This window comes from Myxine glutinosa, chromosome 8, assembly GCF_964187855.1.
Source record: "Myxine glutinosa chromosome 8, kmMyxGlut1.1, whole genome shotgun sequence".
Lineage (NCBI taxonomy): Eukaryota > Metazoa > Chordata > Myxini > Myxiniformes > Myxinidae > Myxine > Myxine glutinosa.
In genome coordinates this window covers 8,588,388-8,610,258 of record NC_136268.1, presented here as the reverse complement: position 1 = coordinate 8,610,258, position 21,871 = coordinate 8,588,388, and the positions used below count along the sequence as shown (strand labels likewise).

Sequence of the window (21,871 nt, the reverse complement as noted above, 5' to 3'; positions counted from 1 at the left end):
CACCCTTCTCTCCCCAAGCGCATTCGCGCTGATCCACAACACTCATTACTCACACACTGTTCCACACACCTGTCCAGTTGCACACCTGTGCAATCACACCTGTTCAATTCTCACACAGCATCATCTCCTCTAACTATTCCCTTCTGAAACTTGCGCTTCCCAGTCGTCCCTTTAAACTATTGCGCTCCCTCGTCATTATCATCCACACTAATCTACCTGCGTCCCCCCTACAGGTATCAGTCACTAACTAACCTTAACGTCACCTAATGTCATCTTCTAGGGCCCTATCAATATAACCTAACCCACCCGGGCTAGTTTTCACTGCCATACACCCCATAAGCTATTGCTCCTTTGCCCCACTTTTGTGAGGGATGACAGAGTTGCCATCCCCCCACATCGGGCATCTCCCACTACCAATTTTGCACATCAAATTTCAACAAATCAAAAATTTGCCAATCACTACCCATCATCTGCCAATCACTACTGCCAATCCTTTGCCAATCATCAAATTTTGTTTTTCTCTAATTTTGGGGCCAAAACACTAACCTCATCACCCGTCTACTCACTAATGCCTCTCGGTGCGCCAATTCCTGTCCAAAGCCCGGCTTCGTAAAGCCAAGCAATGGATGCTGGTTGTTCCGTGCCAGCGGCTGGATACGTCCCGCATTCGGGGCAGGGACGGGGGCTTACCCGGCCCGAGACCCCACGCACCATCTCGGCACGGAGCCATCCCATGGCTCGATCTCGACCTGCCGGAATGCCTCAACAAAAAGTGGTCGCCATGACGACCCTTCCTATCCAGCCGCCCGCTCCACCTAGTGGAGCCTGGACGCGGCCGTTCAAAGCGAGGCCCGGCATGCACCGAGGGCCCGCTTCGGCTAAAAGTCGACCTAACCTCTAACCTGGTTACCGTCGATGCTTCACTTGGATTCTTACACGCATACGCTACCCCTTTCGTGCTCATACATCCAGCCGTCTCCATGCTCCTCGTACCTTTCCTTACACACCCAGGTACTCTCATTCCACTCACAGACTTGGTCACACACCTGACCACCGAACACCTTGGCACACATTCGTCACTCGCACACCTCACCAATACACCTCTTCGCGCCCCCTCCTCGGTCACCTCCTCTGTGACAATCACAGGTGTGCTCTCATTCGCACACCCAACCACGTGCCTCACTACCAATTCCAGCGTGCATTCCCACTCACGCTCTACCATTCCAGGTGTGCTTCCTTTCTCACCTGTCACAACCAACTCACGCTCCTTGTCACTCTCACTACTCTCACCTCCATTCTTGACAACGCACTCACCCTTACTCCCGACAGCGCACTCTTTCCTCATGCACCTGTCTGTTACACACCTTTCTCGCGCACACTCTCCCGTCACACCCTCTGTAACACTCACCACAGGCGTGCATTCTTCCTTGCCTTTGACAGCGCACTCTTTCCCCATGCACCTGTCCGTCACACACCTTTCTCGCGCACACTCTCCCGTCACACTCTCTGTAACACTTACCACACCGCGCTTCCATGTGCTCCCTCGCACACGCGCTACGACCGACTCACTCTCGCCAGCACCCTCACTCCTTGGCACGCACTTTTTCCTCACACACCCCAGAGTCGGACTTTCTCGCACACCTCCTTTTTCGCACACCAGACCTGTCGCACCCTTCACCAACGGCCTCTCACGAACACCCGGGTCCATCTCGACCCCCAAGCTTATTAAATCCCCTGGCGCATCATACGCACGACCATATTGGTCACCACTTACACCGGGTCCTCTTCCTCTTCGCTTCTCCTCCATCACCTGCGAATCCCTCATCCGGTTAATGAGCACATCATCACGATCCAAACACAGACTTTGGACCAATTATTTTACTTCCTCCTTTATCTCTTTCTTATCCTCTCTCCGTCGCTTCTTAATTTCGCTCACCCCTTCTTCCACTTCTTCTAATTTCTGCTTCACCTCCTTCATCTCTTCGTGCGCCCCTTTAAGTTCTTCCTCTAACTCCACTTTATTTTTTTCTATGTGCTCCCGCACCTCCCGCTCTTTAACCTCCATCACCTCTACCACCTTGTCCATTTTCCTCGTCAGGTCCTCATGTACCGTCTGACACTCTTTTTTAATTACCCCTACGTCCTTTTTCATCTCCTTCTGTGTCGATTTTAAACCCTCTATTACCGCTGTGTTCTTCTTTACCTGGTCCCCCAACTCCTTTTGTCCCACTGTCAGTTGTTCTACTCCCAGCGTCAACTCCTCTATACCCCCTTGCAATTTTACAGTCCCCTTTCTCACTTCCTTCTCCATGCGCTCCTTACAGTGCCTCACCTCCTCGCGCACTCCTCCGACCTCCTCACTCACCCCTCTTCTGATCTCCTCTCCCATCACTTGCATCTCCTGCCCAGATGCCACCCTCATCTGCTCCATTTCCTCCCTGTGAGCATCCAGTTTGGTTTCTACCCCCATTCTGACCCCCTCTATCTGCTGCCCCATTTGTTTAACTTCCCTTTCCGCTTGGTCCCTCATGTCCCTCAATTTGCCTTCCATACTGTTTTCTAACCCCTCTAACCCCTTTTGCATCCCTTCCATTTGATTCTCCTGGGCAGCCATTCTATTTTCTACCCCCGTTAACCCATTTCTCACCTCTTTTATCCCGTTGTCTAACCCCTCAAAATTATTGTCTAACTTCCCAAATTTCTTGTCTAACTCCTCAAAATTATTGTCTAACTTCCCAAATTTCTTGTCTAACCCCTCACCGGTACCCCTCGCTTCGTCCCTCATTACCCCCAATTGCTCATTCTGAGCCTCCATCCGGTTCCCCATTTGTCCCATACTGCTTTTCAAACCTCTAATTTGGTCTCCCAATTGCTCACCCATTTGTTCCATAAGGGCCCTCATTTGCAGCATAAAAAGGTTCGGATCCACCAGGGGCGCTGCCACGGTCGCGGTCGCCGTGACCAGCGAGGCGCCATTTTGTGCGTCTGCTACCCTCGCTGCTTCGCTCTCCTTATGTCCCTCATTTTGGTCCTGGACCGACCCTGCCTCACTCTCCTCTACCGGACCCCAGCTGTCTTGATCCGCCATAGCGCGACTTTCAAAATTCGGGTTTTTATATTTTGTAAAACACAATCAAATTTCGCCTTTATAATTTCGAGCGCGTAAACGCGCTCCGGATCGAATTCTACTTCCCAAAATTTGGGCCTAACAAATTTAGTCCCAGGTCCGAATCCGACACTCCTGACACCAATTGTTACAGACACGACTTTGATGTTAGGGTGGGCCGAGCGGAATGGCCGCCGTGTCCGCACAAGTTACCCGATTATACTCGAACGTTGACTAAATCGCGCTATGCTAAATCAATGATGGAAAAGACACAACGGCTGGATTAAAATGACACGACACCAAGGGTTCAGTTCTCAAGACCTCCGGAGGAGGTTATATTAGGGCGGAAGGTCAGATTACAACGACAAGAGGGACAGCATAGGAAGACAGGCACTTAGACACACTCTTATAATAGCCCCGACAGACGACAGATAAACAGGACAAAAACTGACTCACACGGGGATTGATGGCAAGGAAAGCGGGCCGTCGATGGCTCAAGGTGCACCGTTCTCGGAGGGGGTGCACCGTTCTCGGAGGTACTGCAATACCGGGTCGATGCGTGGAGCTCGCTCAGCGCTTGGAAGGTCGCGACTTGTCTTCTTCAGTCGGGGGCGCATCTGACGTCACGTCCGGTAAGTGGCCGCGTATATCCGGCGGGGAGTGACACGCCCTCGGCTCGTTAGCTCCGCCCCAGATGGAATCGGCCCGTTGCTTCTCATTGGGTGCGTGCGGGGGGGGTTACCTGCTCCGCCCTTGACGAGGGGCTGACAGGGAGCCCCTTCGTGGTAACCCCGTCGGAGCGCACATGGGTAATGGCGGCTAACCGAGCCGGAGTGAGGACGCACACTCCCCGCGCGCGCCGTTGTTGTAGTTGTTGTAGTTGCTGTTGTAGTTGTTGTTGTAGTTGTTGTTTGGGGAAGAAGATGGGAGGAGGTATGGGAAGGTCCTAAACTCACTACTGGTGCCATACGATCACATTCTGGTGCAACGAAGAGTCAGAATTAATGGAAACGAGTCCTTAACTGACATAGACTAAGAATAACTAGCAAGATGTCCGAAAGTTGTCTACGTGAGATGCGGTGGACCTGGGCACGACATTTAATGGGGGAAAAAGGGGAAGGTCGGTTCTACAGAGTGTTGTTTACAGACAATGGGACTAGGGAATGGGGGATTGGGGATAGTTGGGGAGTATTGGGGAAATAGGGGAGTATTTACAAGCGGATATTGAGGCCAAGTCCCATATCCGCAACAATATATATATATATATATATATATATATATATATATATATATATATATATATATATATATATATATATATATATATATATACATACACAGACTTGGCATTTAATATGGAATATTTTTTTTGTGGGGGCGAACTTACTTTTCAAGATCTCTTAGAACCAAAAGTTCATTGGAATTATGTTGAAATTATTCTAGATTTTGTTAATGTGACCTTTAAAAGAAACAAAAACGACATTTGACATTTCGAAACAAATAAATTGATCCTTGAAAGTGATGTAAACTGATATCGAACTCAATTCATGGACAGTACTGTGTTAAACCTCTGTACGTTTTCCAGAAGTATCTCTTTATTTTGCACATTAGCCAAATTTTTTTTTAACAAAACCAAAAGTTAAATTACGACTGGGATTACAGACAGTAAAATTACAGTTCAGTCCTTCGTGTAACCCCCACGAGCATTCAGGAGAGCACGTACACGTTGAGGCATGCTGTTCACGAGATTTGCCAAGGTTTGGACAGGAATCGCTTGCCATGCAGTGACAATAGCCTGCTGCAATTCACGCACAGAGGTCGGCTGCTGGTCCAGGTGGTCGATTTGACGCGTTAATTCTGCCCACAAGTTCTCTATCAGATTCATATCTGGGGACATGGCAGGCCACTCCATATGCTCTACACCACGGTCAGCAAGAAAGCGTTGGATCATGCGAGCACGATGAGGCCGTGCATTGTCATCTTGGAAGACAAAGTTTCCTCGAAAGGCTGCACGAGCAAATGGAAGCAATATTTCTTCCAGAATGGCCCTGTACTTGAACTGGTTCAGGTTTCCATTCAGAACAACCAGGTCAGTTTTGCCCCCTTCATGAAAAGCAGCCCAAACGGTCACCCCACCACGTCCAGCTTGGACTCTTGGCACTATACAATCTTTGGTGTAGGCTTCATGCACTTGTCTGCGCACTCGGACGCGGCCATCTTGACGATAGACCAGAAATCTAGACTCGTCACTGAAGATCACGTGATTCCAGTGTCCTGGCTGCCATTGACGGTGCTCTCTGGCCCACTGTAATCGGCGCTGGCTGTGTTGTCTGGTCAGGCGTGGCTTTCTCAGGGGACGCCTGGCACGATAGCCTGCTTGAACCAGTCGTTGGTTGACTAGCCTTCTGGATACAGGCACATTTGTCAGTTGCTGCCACTCAGCCCTAAGCCGATTAGCTGACTTGGTACGGCCATTGCGGACTAACCGGTGCAGCTGGCGATCATCCCTCCTTGTGGTTCTGCGGGGACGTCCTGGTCTCGGTATTGGAGTAGGGACACCCCTCTGAGCATTTCGTTTCAGGATCTTTGACACCTGACCTTGAGTGATGCCATACTGCCGAGCAATAGCACGCTCTTTCATGCCGTAATTTCGTAAAGCCACCACTCCATGACAAACAGCATTGTCGGGTTGACGGACCATCTCCAGAGGAAGCGGCAATAACTTTTGGAGACGTGCAGCAGTTGTTTTCCACTAATACAGAACGCAACAACCCTTGTATACCCGACTGTGAAGCCAATCGTCAAATGCACATGTCCGTACATTTTGCCACGCCACCTATGATATAATCCTGTTGTTGAATTCTTGCTGCGACAGACAATCAGCGACATGGTTCTTTTAACAAATAAATCACCAAAGTGTAAAAGAAACTTACCAGATTGATATACTGAGTTAAGAAAGTAAACCCGTCAAGAAAAAAAAAAATTCCATATTAAATGCCAAGTCTGTATGTATGTATGTATGTATGTATGTATGTATGTATGTATGTATATATATATATATATATATATATATATAATATATATATATATATATATATATATATACATATATATATATATATATATATATATATATATATATATATATATATACACATATATATATATAATATACACATATACGTATATATATATAATATATACATATATATATATAATATATACATATATATATATATATATATATATATATATATATATATATATATATATATACACATACATACATACAGGGGAGGGGGGGAGGGGAGGAGGAAGGGGATGGGGAGGGTGAGGGATGGGAGGGTGAGGGATGGGAGGGGGGAGGAGGAGGGGAGGGGGGAGGAGGAGGGGAGGGGGTGGGAGGGGAGAGGGAAGAGGGGGGGATGGGGAGGGTGAGGGTGGGAGGGGGAGGGGGTAGGGGGAGGGGGGAGGGGGGACCCGGCAGAAGTACCCGGCATTGCGGGGCGGGGGGGGGAGGGGAGAAGAGGGGGGGAGGGGAGAAGGGGGGGGGGAGGGGAGGGGGAAAATGGAGGGGGAGGGGGTAGGGAGGGGGGAGGGGAGAGGGGGAGCGGGGAGGGGAGAGGGGGAGGGGGGAGGGAAGGGGATGGCCAGTCAACAACGACGTTGCAGTTCTCATGGTCGGAGAGCAGCACAACAATCGGACATAGTCCTGCATATTCGCAACAGCACGAAGCGGATTTTGGAGACTCACCGATGCTGTGACGTCCTCCAGTACCGGCGTTGCCGGGCGGGGGAAGGGAGACCCGTACATTCCCAACCCGTACATTCGCCCTCTCGACTCAAGCTCACTCGGACAAAAGCCTCGCACAAATTACACCGTGAAGGCCCAATGGTCATGTCTATGCCACAAATCACGGGCGCACTGAATTGAAGATATATATAGAACGCTCATACTCCGTGAAAAGTGAAGCCGCCGTGTCGCCATCTTCGTCAGCACGACTCGACCAACTCGCATCGCGGATCTCGTTTTGTGCGGCAAGAAACTGCTCCAATCGGTTACGGAAGGGTTGTGGAAAGACGTTTCACAGCTGTTTCAAAGACGTCTTTAATTCATATCGCATAAAATCGATACAAAACACGATCGCATAAAAGGTGAAGTGAAGTGAAGTGAAGTGAAGAAGACGTAACCAATCGGTTACGGAAGGGTTGTGGAAAGACGTTTCACAGCTGTTTCAAAGACGTCTTTAATTCATATCGCACAAAATCGATACAAAACACGATCGCATAAAAGGTGAAGTGACGTGTGACGGGATGGAACATCACGTGATCGCTCTGAGCGAATCAGTCTGGCGGCGGGAATGGAACATCACGTGATCGCTCTGAGCGAATCAGCGAGCTGCTCTGGAACCGGCTGAGATTAGCGGGTACTTCGCTGGAATGCGCTGAGGTAAATATGAATAAAAAATATGGATCGTCAAATATTTTGAGTTCGGCCATGTTCGTCCCACGCTCAATGGCTATGTCTATGTCAAATATCAAGCACGTAAGCCTCTCCGTTTAGGAGTCTATCGGTAACATTACACACACACACACACACACACACACACACACACACACACACACACACACACACACACACACACACACACACACACACACACACACACACACACACACTGTGTTTTATATATATATATATATATATATATATATATATATATATATATATATATATATATATATATATATATATATATATATATATATATATATATATGTTTGTAATGAAAACTTGAAAATTCGTCACTTGTCGTTTTACATTGCAAAAACCTTTGTGTGGTTTACCAAAACTTGATCATTACCTTGCCTGGACAAAATACATCACAGAAATTTTAAAAGGTAAATATGATTAGTGTGTCCCAAAATATTTTTCAGGTGTACAGTGTGTCCCAGAAAATATCACTTTGTGAAAATTATATTTTTGTTTGCGTTTTATATCGCAAAATCAATGTACCATATCAACACAATGCGAGTTTATGTGTTCGTGTGTTTGTCTGTCCCCCTTCACCTTGGTAGGTTTTAAAGGCCAATCTTTTAACATGAATGTGTGTTCACCCTGGTCTATTTCTAAGGATAAAACAAACTCGAAAAACATTTTCCATAAAAGAGTAATTATGTCTCTCCTATTGGAATTGTAGACGGAGCTTGCAAACCGAGCACCAAGGGTGGTGTACAGAAACGTTAAAAAAACAAAAAACAAAAAATACAAGGAGCAGGGATGTGCATTGCACGCTGAGTAAAACGAGTGTTCATTTACATCCGTATGATGTCTAATAAATAATGAAGATATAAACACACTAGGCCGAGGCTTCAGACTTTGGTACGCTCATGAGGCTGCACCGTCGAATAAACTGTTCCAACCGGTCATGTTGACGTTTTTCTAGTACAGTATAGTCTAGCAAGACCAAAAATGGTTTATGGTACATCCCATTTTTTTTTTTCTTCCAGAAAACATCATTTTGTGGAAATATCACAGCTTTAAATTTTACACCAAAGGTGGAACGATATGAGCACATCTTGCCCGCGCGGAGGGAGTTCTGATGCTAGTTATATGAGCAATACAAGAAAACAGTGATATATACTGTACATAATGAAAATAATGACAACAGAATAATAAATGTGAAAGTAAAAACGTTAATGAATGCATTTTATTATTTTACAGGAAGTGTTTCTTACCTTCCTGAGAGTAAAACTGACAGCCAATTAACTGGAGTCTTGGTCTCAATAGCATAGGCTTCTCCTGGAGCAAGGACCCAGAGACCTCCTTGATCCTTTCCTGGCCTTGTCCCTGATCCAAGAGCAGGTCCAGCTTTGGCAAGTTTCCTGAAGTCACTTGGTGTCAGGCCAAGGGGCTGGAAGAGCTTTTCGTAAAGTTCCTTCATCTCAGGTGGAAGTGGTCGCCTTTAGGTGAAGAAATGAGGTATGAGGTGAACACTGAGCAGGAGCCCCATCCATGAGAAGAAATATAACACCCGACCAGAAACAATGAGGTGGCTACATTAGACATTGAAACTTTTTCAATCTTTATTTATATTCCAAACTGATGGCTTGCACATGGCTGCTAACTTTATAATTATATCACCCTTCCATCACTTACCTGGCTCGTCGCAGAAGCAGGTAAGCATGTGCCACCTGTATGATACACAGGAAGCCCAGCACCGCACTCCAAATGACTCCTTCGAGAGCACACACTTCAAACCACCACCAGAACATCCATCCTGAGGAACACGCGCACACCTCACACACATAGGATAGTCTTCGTTCGTATTCAGCACAAGGCTAGAGGGCAGCGTCATTGCCTGAGGGCATGGCTTGCCTGAGGGCATGGCTTGGCTGAGGGCATGGCTTGGCTGAGAGCATGGCTTGGCGCTGATGGCCTGGCTTGGGGCTGACGACATGGCTTGGTGCTGAGGGCATGGCTTGGCGCTGAGGGCATGGCTTGGCGCTGAGGGCATGGCTTGGCGCTGAGGACATGGCTTGGCTGAGGACATGGCTTGGCTGAGGACATGGCTTGGCGCTGAGGACATGGCTTGGCTGAGGGCCTGGCTTGGTGCTGAGGGCATGGCTTGGCGCTAAGGGCATGGCTTGGTGCTGAGGACATGGCTTGGCACTGAGGACATGGCTTGGCGCTGAGGACATGGCTTGGCACTGAGGACATGGCTTGGCGCTGAGGACATGGCTTGGCGCTGAGGACATGGCTTGGCGCTGAGGACATGGCTTGGCGCTGAGGACATGGCTTGGCGCTGAGGACATGGCTTGGCGCTGAGGACATGGCTTGGCGCTGAGGACATGGCTTGGCACTGAGGACATGGCTTGGCGCTGAGGACATGGCTTGGCGCTGAGGACATGGCTTGGCACTGAGGACATGGCTTGGCGCTGAGGGCCTGGCTTGGCACTGATGACATGGCTTGGTGCTGAGGGCATGGCTTGGCGCTGAGGGCCTGGCTTGGTGCTGAGGGCATGGCTTGGTGCTGAGGGCATGGCTTGGTGCTGAGGACATGGCTTGGCGCTGAGGACGTGGCTTGGCGCTGAGGACATGGCTTGGCGCTGAGGACATGGCTTGGCGCTGAGGACAGGGCTTGGCGCTGAGGACAGGGCTTGGCGCTGAGGACGTGGCTTGGCGCTGAGGACGTGGCTTGGCGCTGAGGGCGTGGCTTGGCGCTGAGGACGTGGCTTGGCGCTGAGGACATGGCTTGGCGCTGAGGACAGGGCTTGGCGCTGAGGACATGGCTTGGCTGAGGGCATGGCTTGGTGCTGAGGGCATGGCTTGGCTGAGGACATGGCTTGGCGCTGAGGATATGGCTTGGCGCTGAGGACATGGCTTGGCGCTGAAGACATGGCTTGGCGCTGAGGACATGGCTTGGCGCTGAGGACATGGCTTGGCGCTGAGGACATGGCTTGGCGCTGAGGACATGGCTTGGCGCTGAGGACATGGCTTGGCGCTGAGGACATGGCTTGGCGCTGAAGACATGGCTTGGCGCTGAGGGCCTCGCTTGGCGCTGAGGGCCTCTCTTGGCGCTGAGGGCATGGCTTGGCGCTGAGGACATGGCTTGGCTGAGGACATGGCTTGGCGCTGAGGACATGGCTTGGCTGAGGACATGGCTTGGCACGGAGGACATGGCTTGGTGCCGAGGACATGGCTTGGCGCCGAGGACATGGCTTGGCGCCGAGGACATGGCTTGGCGCTGAGGGCGTCTCTTGACGCTGAGGGCATGGCTTGGCGCTGAGGACATGGCTTGGTGCTGAGGACATGGCTTGGCTGAGGACATGGCTTGGCGCTGAGGGCCTGGCTTGGCACTGAGGGCATGGCTTGGTGCTGAGGGCATGGCTTGGCGCTGAGGGCCTGGCTTGGTGCTGAGGGCATGGCTTGGTGCTGAGGGCCTGGCTTGACTGAGAACCTGGCTTGGCTGAGGGCCTGGCTTGGCTGAAGGCCTGGCTATGCCGTTGATGCACTGCCCCCTATAGGTCAGGGCATGAAATTGTAATTTGTTCATGGTGCCCGAGATGTCTCGCTTACCCTTCGCGAAGGACACACATTATATAGTTATATTTGTTCCTACCCAGAAATGCAATGCAAAGCAGGGTGCTGCTGTATATGAGGCTGTAGGTGTTTCTTCCTCCAAACATCGCCAATAAACAAGCGACGCAGCCAATGTGGAACAAAGCCGTCTCCGCTTCTCGCTTCCACGTGTCGCAGCTCGTTTCTTCATTCGCCATCGAAAGAATGATCCAGGGCTGCAGCATCAGGCATTGGGAGTTGGGACATCATGAAGAATAATGGATCATTGTGCACAACCATTTATTGCTGCAGTTATAAGGGTGTCGAGCCATGTGGAGAGGAAATGAAAACAAACTTTTACACGATGTGGGGAAGAAGAGGGAGAGCAATACACCAGCAGTTATAACAAAAGTGGACTCAGTACAACTACGACTATTACTACTACTACTACTACTACTAATACTACTACTTCTACTACTACTACTAGTACATCTACTACTAGTACTACTACTACTACCACTACAACTACTACTACCACGACGACTACTATTACTACGACTACTACCACGACCACTACTATTACTACAACTACTACCACGACCACTACTATTACTACTATTACTACTACTACTACCACAACGACTACTATTACTACAACTACTACCACGACCACTACTATTACTAATACTACAACGACTACTACCATGATGACTACTATCACCACTACTACCACGACCACTATTATTACTACCACGACGACTACTTCTACAACTACTACTACTACTACCACGACCACTACTATTACTACTACTACCATCACGACCACTACTGCTATTACTACTACTACTACTATTACTATTACTACGACGATGACTACTACTACTACAACTTCTACCGCTACCACGATGACTACTATTACTACTACAACTACAACTACTACCACGACGACTACTACTACTACTACTACCACGACGACTACTATTACTACTACTACCACGACGACCACTATTACTACGTCTACTACTACCTCTTCTACTACTACCACGACCACTACTATTACTACTACTACTACTACTACCACCACGACCACTACGCCGACTACTACTACTATTACGACCAACTACAACTACCACCACGACTACTACTACTACAACTACTACCACGACGTCGTCTACTACTACAACTACTACCACGACGTCGTCTACTACTACTACAACCACTACCACGACGTCAACTACTACTACTACAACCACCATGACTACTACTACTATTACTACTCTTACAACTACTACTACTACTACATCTACTACTACCACGACCACTTCTACTACCTGGAGACTACTATTACTACGACAACTACTACTACTTCTGCTACTACCACAACCACTACTATTACTACTACTACCCTTACCACGACCACTACGATTACTATGACTACTGCTACTATTACTACTACAACTACTACCACCACCACGACTACGACTACTACTACGACTACCACCATGCCTAATACAACTATTACTACTACAACTACTACCACCACCACGACTACTACAACTATTACTACAACTACTACCACCACGACTACTACAACTATTACTACAACTACTACCACCACGACTACTGCAACTATTACTACAACTACTACCACCACGACTACAACTACTACCACCACGACGACTACGACTATTACCACGACTACTACTGCTATTACAACTACTACCATGACTACTATTACGACTTCAACTGCCAGGATTATTTCCAACCTTCTTGTGCGGGTGGCCAGGGAACGTTTTGGGCTCAAGTCTGCCTGGGAATGACAATCCAGACTTGACTTTCGACTGAAGGCGATTTGGGCGGGAATTTGTTTTTCGGACAACGTCCTTCCGATAGACAGCGTGAGCACATTGATGTCTCGCCCTGCATGCCAAACACCAGGATGAGAGTTTATATATCTGGGTCAACATTTGAAGCCAGGCTGCACACTCAATGAAGAGTGCACGTACCGGCAAGTTTACAAATGTGCGCGTACTCTAAGAGTGATAAACGTGCTAAAAAGTGCCCAAAGAGTGCGCGTGCTAAAAAGTGTACAAAGAGTGCGCATACTAAAAAGTGTACAAAGAGTGCGCATGCTAAAAAGTGTACAAAGAGTGCGCGTACTAAAAAGTGAACAGAGTGCACGAACTAAAAAGTGTACAAAGAGTGCGCGTACTAAAAAGTGTACAAAGAGTGCACGTACTAAAAAGTGTACAAAGAGTCCGCGTACTAAAAAGTGTACAAAGAGTGCGCGTACTAAAAAGTGTACAAAGAGTCGCGTACTAAAAAGTGTACAAAGAGTGCACGTACTAAAAAGTGTACAAAGAGTGCGCATACTAAAAAGTGTTATTATGTGCTCCTCCCCAAACCCCCTGGTCACGGTGTACCTCCGAGCCCCAAGAGGAGTCACGGCAGAAAGATGTCATTCTGCATGTCAAAGATCAAAGGTGAAGCCACACCAATTGTTACAAACAAACAAGTATTGTATTAAGATCACACAAGAATAACAGTACAACAACAATAGTAATCAATTGTACAACCAATATATATTTCCTATGACGGTACCATCAGGTTCGTACAATATAACTCACTGTGCTCCAAGTGAGCGAAATGAAGAAGATTCCCAATGTCTCTAATCCCGGCTTCAAGCCAAAGTTGTTCCGGCTTCAAGCCAAAGTCGATCCGCTCCAGCGATCGTCAGAACAATGTCTAATCGAGATCAGAATCCCGTTTGGATGACAGTCACAGTCACGCAGCCAAAGCTGCGCAAAGGCGCCCTCAAGGCGACCGGGAAATCACACCCTCGGGTATGGACGTTCCACGGCTCACAGTCGGCGAACCGCAAATTAACCTTCAAAAGCCACGTTGCACACACACACACACACACACAAGATTAACGTCTGAATGCGTTGAAAATGGTTGAAGCGAGATGAAACCTTGAGCGAAGCGCAAGTCCTGCGCGAGTCAAAATGGCCGACGGCCCGCTCTCGTGGCGTAACGGCACTCTGATGATTCTCTCCGGAATCGACCACAAAACCTGTCACGCAAGTTGATCTGTCACAGTGATAACAACTCTGTCGCAGTAATCCCCTTCCTGGGAAACCCGAAGTTCGCTAGTGACCTCCGTTTGTCAACGTTTGCTCCAGACCTCGAAGCAGCTAGGCTTCTTCCCCGACTCATTCGCTCCGCCTTCTTTTCCTCCTCTTCCTCTTTGTCGTCGTCCGGTTCCGGCTTCATTTAATCATTGACTTTTTTACCTTTTGAAAATAGTAACCTCTATCTCCCTTAAATGACAACAATAATAGTACATGGAATCAAAAATATTTACAGTGGATGAAAACCACAACAACGGAAGTGACGAATCCGTAACACTTCCCCCCCTCAAGAAAGAAAGGTTGAACATAGTGAAAACTTTCTTTGCAGGCAATAACTCTTTTAACAAACAAAAGTAAAACTCACACCCAAATTATCAATTCACGTGAGCAACAATAATTAATATTCCCCAAAATAAGCAACAAAACTTCCAAACAACCTCCAGAAATTTCCAAAGTTAGTTCACTCTGGACAAAGCATCAGCAACGACATTGTCCCTGCCCTTTACATGCTCAATTTCCAAGTTGAACTGCAAAACCAAACTCCATCTCATCAACCTCTGGTTTTTATTTTTCATTTTTTGAATGAAGGTTAAGGGGTTGTGATCAGTGAAGACTTTTATAGGAAAGGTTACTCATATATAGGAAACTCACTTTATAGGAAAGGTAGGTTTTATAGGAAACTCACTCTTAGTAGTTCCCAGATACACCTCATAATGCTGAAGTGCAAGCAGGAGAGCAAGGGTCTCTTTTTCCACAGTGGCATAATTTGCCTGATGTTTGTTAAATTTTCTGGAGTAGTAGCACACCGGGTGATCCACTCCATCCTCATCTTCCTGTAATAGAACTGCCCCAGCCCCTACATCACTTGCATCAATGGCCAACTTGAAAGGTGCTTGAAAATCCAGGGCTGCTAGGACAGGAGAACTCATTAATATTGCTTTGACATGGGCAAAGGCAGCCTGACATTTGTCATCCCAAACAAACTTGGTCTCTTTCCTCAGCAAATTCGTCAAAGGGGCTACCACATCAGAAAAATTCCTGCAGAACCACCAGTACCAACCAGCCATATCCAAGAATCTCATAAGCTCCTTCTTCCCTTTTGGAACTTGGAAGCGATCAATGGCTTCTATCGTGGCTGTCACCGGTTGCACCTGACCATGGCCTAGGAACACCACCTGTGCCTTTACAAACTCACTCTTAGATAAGATGATGGTCAACCCTGCCTCGGTCAGTTTCTTGAAAAATGCATGAATTTGTTTAACATGATTGTAGTGAAATTATACCAAGGTGAACCCAGGGATGCTCGCCACGAAAAGGGGGGCCGTCTATAAGACCCGGGACACTCGGGGCGTGCGGACACTCCGGCGGGACTCACTGTGACATTATCCAGTAGTTGAATGGTATGTACGCCCCCAAAGGCTGCGCTGCGTGAACCATTGTTATATCGAAGCTACCATTGCTGTGCTTGAAATGCTCTGATTTAATGCCTATTGTTGCATGTATTGTTACAGGAGATATTATCGATCTAAATGATATTAAAGCCTACCCAGAGGTAAAGTCGTGTCTGCACTTGATTTTCACGACATTTAATATCATTTAGTTCGCCGAATGGCAGACCACAAGATGATCGTGGTTCCGATTCTCGGTGCCGACCCTCAAGCTGAAGGATCTGCATCGGAGTTTGCTCACTGGCTCAACACGCTGCAGAATTACTTCGCTGCTCACGAGACAGAGCCAACCGCTGCGATGCAGCTGTCCGTGTTACAGTCCAAGGTCCATCACACTGTTTATAAGACCATTTCTCGATTTGAGACGTATGATACGGCCCTGGCCGAGCTGACGCGCCTCTACGTAAAGAAACGGAGCGCTGTGCACGGCCGGCATCAACTCTCTCAGCGACGGCAACAACCGTCTGAATCGATCGATCGCTTTGCCCAGGAGCTGCGCTACTTATTGGCAGATTGCGTGCAGGACGTTCGGACTCACGAGCAAGTGCAGGACGATTTGCTCCGAGATGCATTCATATCCGGAATTAGTTCTGGAGTCCTGCGGCTCCGTCTCCTGGAGGTCGCGGAGCTGACATTTACAGAAGCACTACGGCTGGCACGCGTATATACAGATGCTCGAGAACAATTGACCGCATATGATCACCCACGAGTCGTGGCGGGGACCTCGCAACTCGCGCGACCCGAGAGGGCCACCGCCGAGGATACGGAGGAGGACCAGACCCCCACGACGGCCGAGCCCCTGGGTGCTCCGGAAGCGGACTCCGCATCCTGCCTCACTGCGGCCGCCGCTGCCAGGCCACGGACTGCCCGGTATGCAAAATGTTATTTTTGTGGCAATCGGCAGCATCCTCGCTCTGAATGCCCGGCTCGAGAGGCGACATGTCACCTCTGCTCTACCTAGGCCATTTTGCAAAAGTCTGCAGAAAGGCCGCTCGGGGCATGCATTCCCGAGCGACCTTGAATGGGCTCATCGCTGAGCCAACGGATCGCGCACCGGACGGGGCGCCTTGCACAGCTTTGATGAGCCGCTCTCCTCCTCGCGGGCCCCTGGCTTCTTGCCCGACCTTGGTGAGATACGTCGGGCCGCCGAAACAAATGGCACGAACGCGACCGGTCACAGAGCATCCAACCTTGACTGGCTTTCAAACGCCTACTTCAAACAAGCGACATGCTCCTACTTTGGAAATGCCTCGCGAAGTGCGGCAAACGCAGCACGTGACTCGAGCGCCATCTGATGACAGCTTTTGCGAATTACATGCTCCCCCTCTGGCATGTCAATCTGCAGATGGCAGAAATCTTTCTCACGTGGCTCGAGCGCCATCTCATGGAAGCTTTTGCGAATTACATGCTTTGGCATATGACTCTGCAGATGGCAGAGATCTTTCTCCCGTGGCTCGAGCGCCATCTGGCGGCTGCTCTCATGACCACCCCACACCCACTCTGGCAAATGGAACTACCGATGAGCCAACTGACTTCAATGCTCCTGCTGAGGCCCGAAGGATTGCTGCCGGCGTGGGATCCACCCGCGAGGCGCGATCTTCTCGCCCGGCCGGAACTATACCTGCCGGGTCTGCCGGCCTAGTGCAGGCCTTCATTCCGCTCACAGTCGCGGGCGTTTTTGCGCAAGCTCTGATTGATACGGGATCCACGGATAGTTTTATTGATCAGCGACTCATGCATCAACATGGGTGGCCGGTTCTCGGGACAACCCGTCGGATCTTTATGGCTTCTCAGGGACTTCGGTTGAGCACTAAAGGGGCGTGTCGATTGAAACTTGTGATAAATGGACGCACGTTCCCGGACGTGTATCTCATGGTATTACCGGCCTTATGCGCTGACGTTCTGTTAGGACTTGATTTCCTTAAGCGGCATGGTCGTTTGGAAATAGACTTCGGAGGGCCGGACACGCTCGCTGTGTGTGCCCTCGCTCAAATGGACATGGAGCCACTCTCACTGTTTCCCAACCTGACCACTGATTGTACCCCTGTAGCCATCAAATCGCGGCGCTACTCTCGCGCGGACGCGCAATTCATTGCGGAGGAAACGGCCCTGCTCTTGAAGGACGGTATCATAGAACACAGTAGGTCACCGTGGCGGGCTCAAGTCTTAGTGGTGCGGAGTGAGGCCCACCGCAGGCGAATGGTAATCGACTATTCGCAAACGATTAATCGATTTACACAACTGGATGCCTACCCATTACCGGGGATGGACGCCCTAGTACGCCAGGTGGCCCTGTATTCCGTTTATAGCACACTCGATCTACGTAGTGCGTATCATCAAGTCCCCATCTCTAGGGCTGATCGCGTCTTTACAGCCTTTGAATCGGGTCAGCGGTTGTACCAGTTCACGAGACTTCCCTTTGGGGTAACGAACGGCGTCGCTTGTTTTCAGAGAGCTATGGATGACCTCGTTGCAAAGGAGCATTTGACCGATGTCTTTGTCTATCTGGACAATCTTACGGTTTGTGGGCATGACCAGGCGCATCACGACGCTAATCTAAAACGCTTCCTCGAGGTCGCGCGGAAATATCGCTTAACCATGAATGCGGCGAAGTGTCAATACTCTCTACGCACGGTAGACCTTTTGGGGTACACCGTGACCCATGGCTCCGTCTCTCCGGATAAGGAGCGTCTGCGCCCTTTGCTCGATATGGCTCCGCCTAGCGATCGGGCTTCGCTGAAACGGGTCCTGGGGCTGTTCGCCCACTACTCAAAGTGGGTGCAAAATTTCTCCGCTAAGCTCCGCCCCCTCGTGGCCTGCGACACTTTCCCCTTGGGCCCGGCCGCCCTGGCGGCCTTCGAGGGCCTTAAAGTCGACATTGCTGGCGCCGCTGTCGCAACGATTGACGAGAGTGCCTCTTTCGTTTTGGAGAGTGATGCCTCGGATCATGCGATAGCGGCGACTCTCTCCCAAGGAGGCCGCCCTGTGGCTTTCTTCTCGCGGACTCTCACCTCCGCCGAGCGGAGGCATTCGTCTGTCGAAAAGGAAGCGTACGCGATCGTCGAATCAATTCGGCGATGGCGTTCGTACCTGCTTGGGCGGAGTTTCCAAATCATCACGGACCAACAGAGTGTTGCGTTTATGTACGACACCTTACATGCTCAGCGCATTAAGAATGAGAAAATCACCCGTTGGCGTATTGAACTCGCCGACTTCTGCTACACCATCAAATACCGCCCGGGGAAGGATAACCTGGTCGCTGATGCCTTATCGAGGCCGGCCACTTGCGCGGGGATCGTATCTTTGGAGGGGCTGCGCACTTTGCACAGCACTATGTGTCATCCCGGGGTAACGCGCTTCGCGCACTTTGTGCGCGCGGGCAATCTGCCGTACTCGATGGAGGACATCCGCCGCATCTGCCGTGACTGCGCGATCTGTGCGGAACTCAAACCGCGTTTTTATAGCCCCCCTCTGGGGACACTCGTTAGGGCTACTAGACCGTGGGAGCGCTTGGCGATGGACTTCAAAGGGCCGCTGCCAATGTCGAGCAACTCTCGCTATCTGCTCACTATCGTCGATGAGTATTCCCGATTCCCCTTTGCTTACACGTGCGGGGATATGTCGGCTGCCACGGTTATTCGGTGCCTGCAGAATTTGTTTTCTATGTTCGGGTATCCGGCCTACGTGCATACCGATCGGGGTGCGGTGTTCCTGTCCCAGGAAGTGAGGGGCTACTTGCTCCAACATAACGTCGCTTCGAGCTACACCACCCCGTACCGGCCCCAAGCTAATGGACAGATCGAACGCTTTAATGGGATTATATGGCGGGCCGTCATGCTAAGCCTCCGGACCCTCGGCCGAGGCCTCGATAAATGGGCGTGGTCGCTGCCTGCCGCTCTAAACTCGATCCGGGCTCTCCTATGTACTGCCACCAACCAGACTCCTCACGAACGACTGTTCCACCACCCTAGAAGCTCCGGCAGTATCCAGTCTTTACCCAGCTGGCTCGCTGAACCGGGGCCCGCCTATCTCAAACGAGCGGTTCGCACTAGCAAGTACGACCCCCTTGTTGACAAGGTGCAGGTCCTCCAGGCTAATCCCGAGCATGCCCGCGTGTTAACGGCGGATGGCCGCGAGTCTACTGTCTCCGTACGCCATCTCGCCCCTTGTGGGGACGACGACAGGGATACCGACGAACCCGTCTACGAGTCTATGGACTCTATCGAAGCTTCCCCTATGGAACTACCGCTGTTACTCCCGTCGTCCCCCGCCCCCGTGCCCGAAGGCGCGGGGGCGCCCCCTCCGACTCCAACGGCTATTCCGACGCGGGGGACTCCGGGCTAGGGGACGCCGTGCCCGGTAGTTTCCGAACACGAACGGGCCGGGAGGTTCGCCGCCCCGACCGCTACGGGTGGACCGACTGACGTGGATTGACGTAACCCTTTGGTTTATTGCTGATGCTTGCTTGCAAACTGCCGAGCGGTAGTATAGTTTTAACGACGGGGAGAATGTAGTGAAATTATACCAAGGTGAACCCAGGGATGCTCGCCACGAAAAGGGGGGCCGTCTATAAGACCCGGGACACTCGGGGCGTGCGGACACTCCGGCGGGACTCACTGTGACATTATCCAGTAGTTGAATGGTATGTACGCCCCCAAAGGCTGCGCTGCGCGAACCATTGTTATATCGAAGCTACCATTGCTGTGCTTGAAATGCTCTGATTTAATGCCTATTGTTGCATGTATTGTTACAGGAGATATTATCGATCTAAATGATATTAAAGCCTACCCAGAGGTAAAGTCGTGTCTGCACTTGATTTTCACGACAATGATCTTCCATGGTCATGGTGTGTATGATGACATCATCCAGATAAGCCTCCACCCCCCTCAAGGTCTGCAATAAGCTTATTAATCAGCCATTGAAATGTAGCAGGCCCGTTTTTCAATCCAAAGGGAAGAACCTTGTACTGATACAACCCATTTGGTGTGACTAAAGCCGAGATTTATTGGCTCTATCAGTAAGAGGAATCTGCCAATACCCTTTCAGCAAGTCAAACCTTTTACAAATTTAGCTGGGCCTATTCTATCAATACAGTCATCAATCGTCGGGATGGGATATGAGTCGGTCTTGGTCACTGCATTAACCCGTTTTAAATCCGTACAACAGCGAAAACTGCCATCGGGTTTTGGAACCAACACACATGGTGAGCTCCATTCACTGCTGCTTGGTTCGATGATGTCATTCTCCAACATATACTGAACCTCCTTCCGAAGATACTCCATCTTCACAGGGTTCATCTGATAGGGGTGATGCTTCGCAGGAGTGGCTTCCCCCACCTCAATATCATGATATACCAAGTCAGTACGACCAGGTACATCTGTGAACAAATGTGCAAACTCAAAGATTAGGCTGGACAGTTGTCCTTATTGTTCCCTCGCCAAATGACCTAATTTCTCATCTACAGTCACGTGAAAAAGTAAGGGCACCCCATGTAAAGTTTTGACTTTTTCAACATATTTCAACAAACAGCTATTTGATCTTCATTTCAACAATAATGAAAGATAAAGGTGATATAATATAACAAATATCATGAAACATTTACATTTTGTCATCCATTGTATAATTTAAATAAACATAAATGCAAATTTCGCATGTGGAAAAAGTAAGTACACCCCTACATTTATCACTACTTCAAATACCTAAAATTAGAATCAGGTGCACCAGCTCAGGTGCAAATGATTAGAACATCGTTAGAGAGGATCTTGGAGGAACCTGTCTTATTTAAACCTCAGACATTTAGTTTGGTTTGCTCTTTGTTGTTGAAGTGTGCGGCATCACCATGCCGAGATCAAAAGAGCTCTCTGAGGCCTTCAGAAAGAAGGTTATAGATGCCTACGAGTCTGGGAAGGGATTTAAAAAGATCTCCAAACAATTTGAAATCAATCATTCGACTGTCCGGAAGATCATCTTCAAGTGGAGAAGATTCCAAACAACTGCCAACTTGTTCAGGCCAGGCCGCCCCAGGCCTGAACAGGTTCAGCCCGAGAGCAGACCGCAAGATGCTGAAAGAAGTCTCTAAGAACCCCAAAATGTCATCACTGGACCTACAGGTAGCTCTTGCCAC

The 21,871-nt window shown here is 49.4% G+C and overlaps 3 protein-coding genes across 9 annotated transcripts in view; 1 reads left to right on the top strand and 2 right to left on the bottom strand.

Annotated features, from left to right (window-relative positions):
* Positions 1–21,871, bottom strand: part of ADK (adenosine kinase) — a 171,840-nt gene that overhangs the window by 22,617 nt on the left and 127,352 nt on the right. The gene's annotated exons all lie outside the window — the stretch shown is intronic.
* Positions 1–21,871, bottom strand: part of POPDC3 (popeye domain cAMP effector 3) — an 86,942-nt gene that overhangs the window by 57,935 nt on the left and 7,136 nt on the right. For both annotated transcript variants that reach the window (XM_078782904.1, XM_068123976.2), the window contains exons 3-6: positions 12,935–13,088; positions 11,230–11,404; positions 9,267–9,387; positions 8,846–9,070 (exon numbers count right to left, since the gene is read on the bottom strand). In XM_078782904.1, the coding sequence (XP_078639030.1) occupies positions 8,846–9,070; positions 9,267–9,387; positions 11,230–11,386 (503 nt within the window). In that variant the 5' untranslated portion in view covers positions 11,387–11,404; positions 12,935–13,088. The remainder of the gene's footprint in view (positions 1–8,845; positions 9,071–9,266; positions 9,388–11,229; positions 11,405–12,934; positions 13,089–21,871) is intronic.
* Positions 15,581–16,708, top strand: LOC144893183 (uncharacterized). The gene is made up of 2 exons (XM_078782819.1): positions 15,581–15,699; positions 15,811–16,708. The coding sequence occupies exon 2, from the start codon at positions 15,908–15,910 to the stop codon at positions 16,706–16,708; it is 801 nt and encodes a 266-aa protein (XP_078638945.1). The 5' UTR covers positions 15,581–15,699; positions 15,811–15,907.

Coding starts and splice junctions, on each gene's coding strand:
- LOC144893183 (XM_078782819.1), top strand. CDS start 15,908: ATGGCAGACCACAAGATGATCGTGGTTCCGATTCTCGGTGCCGACCCT.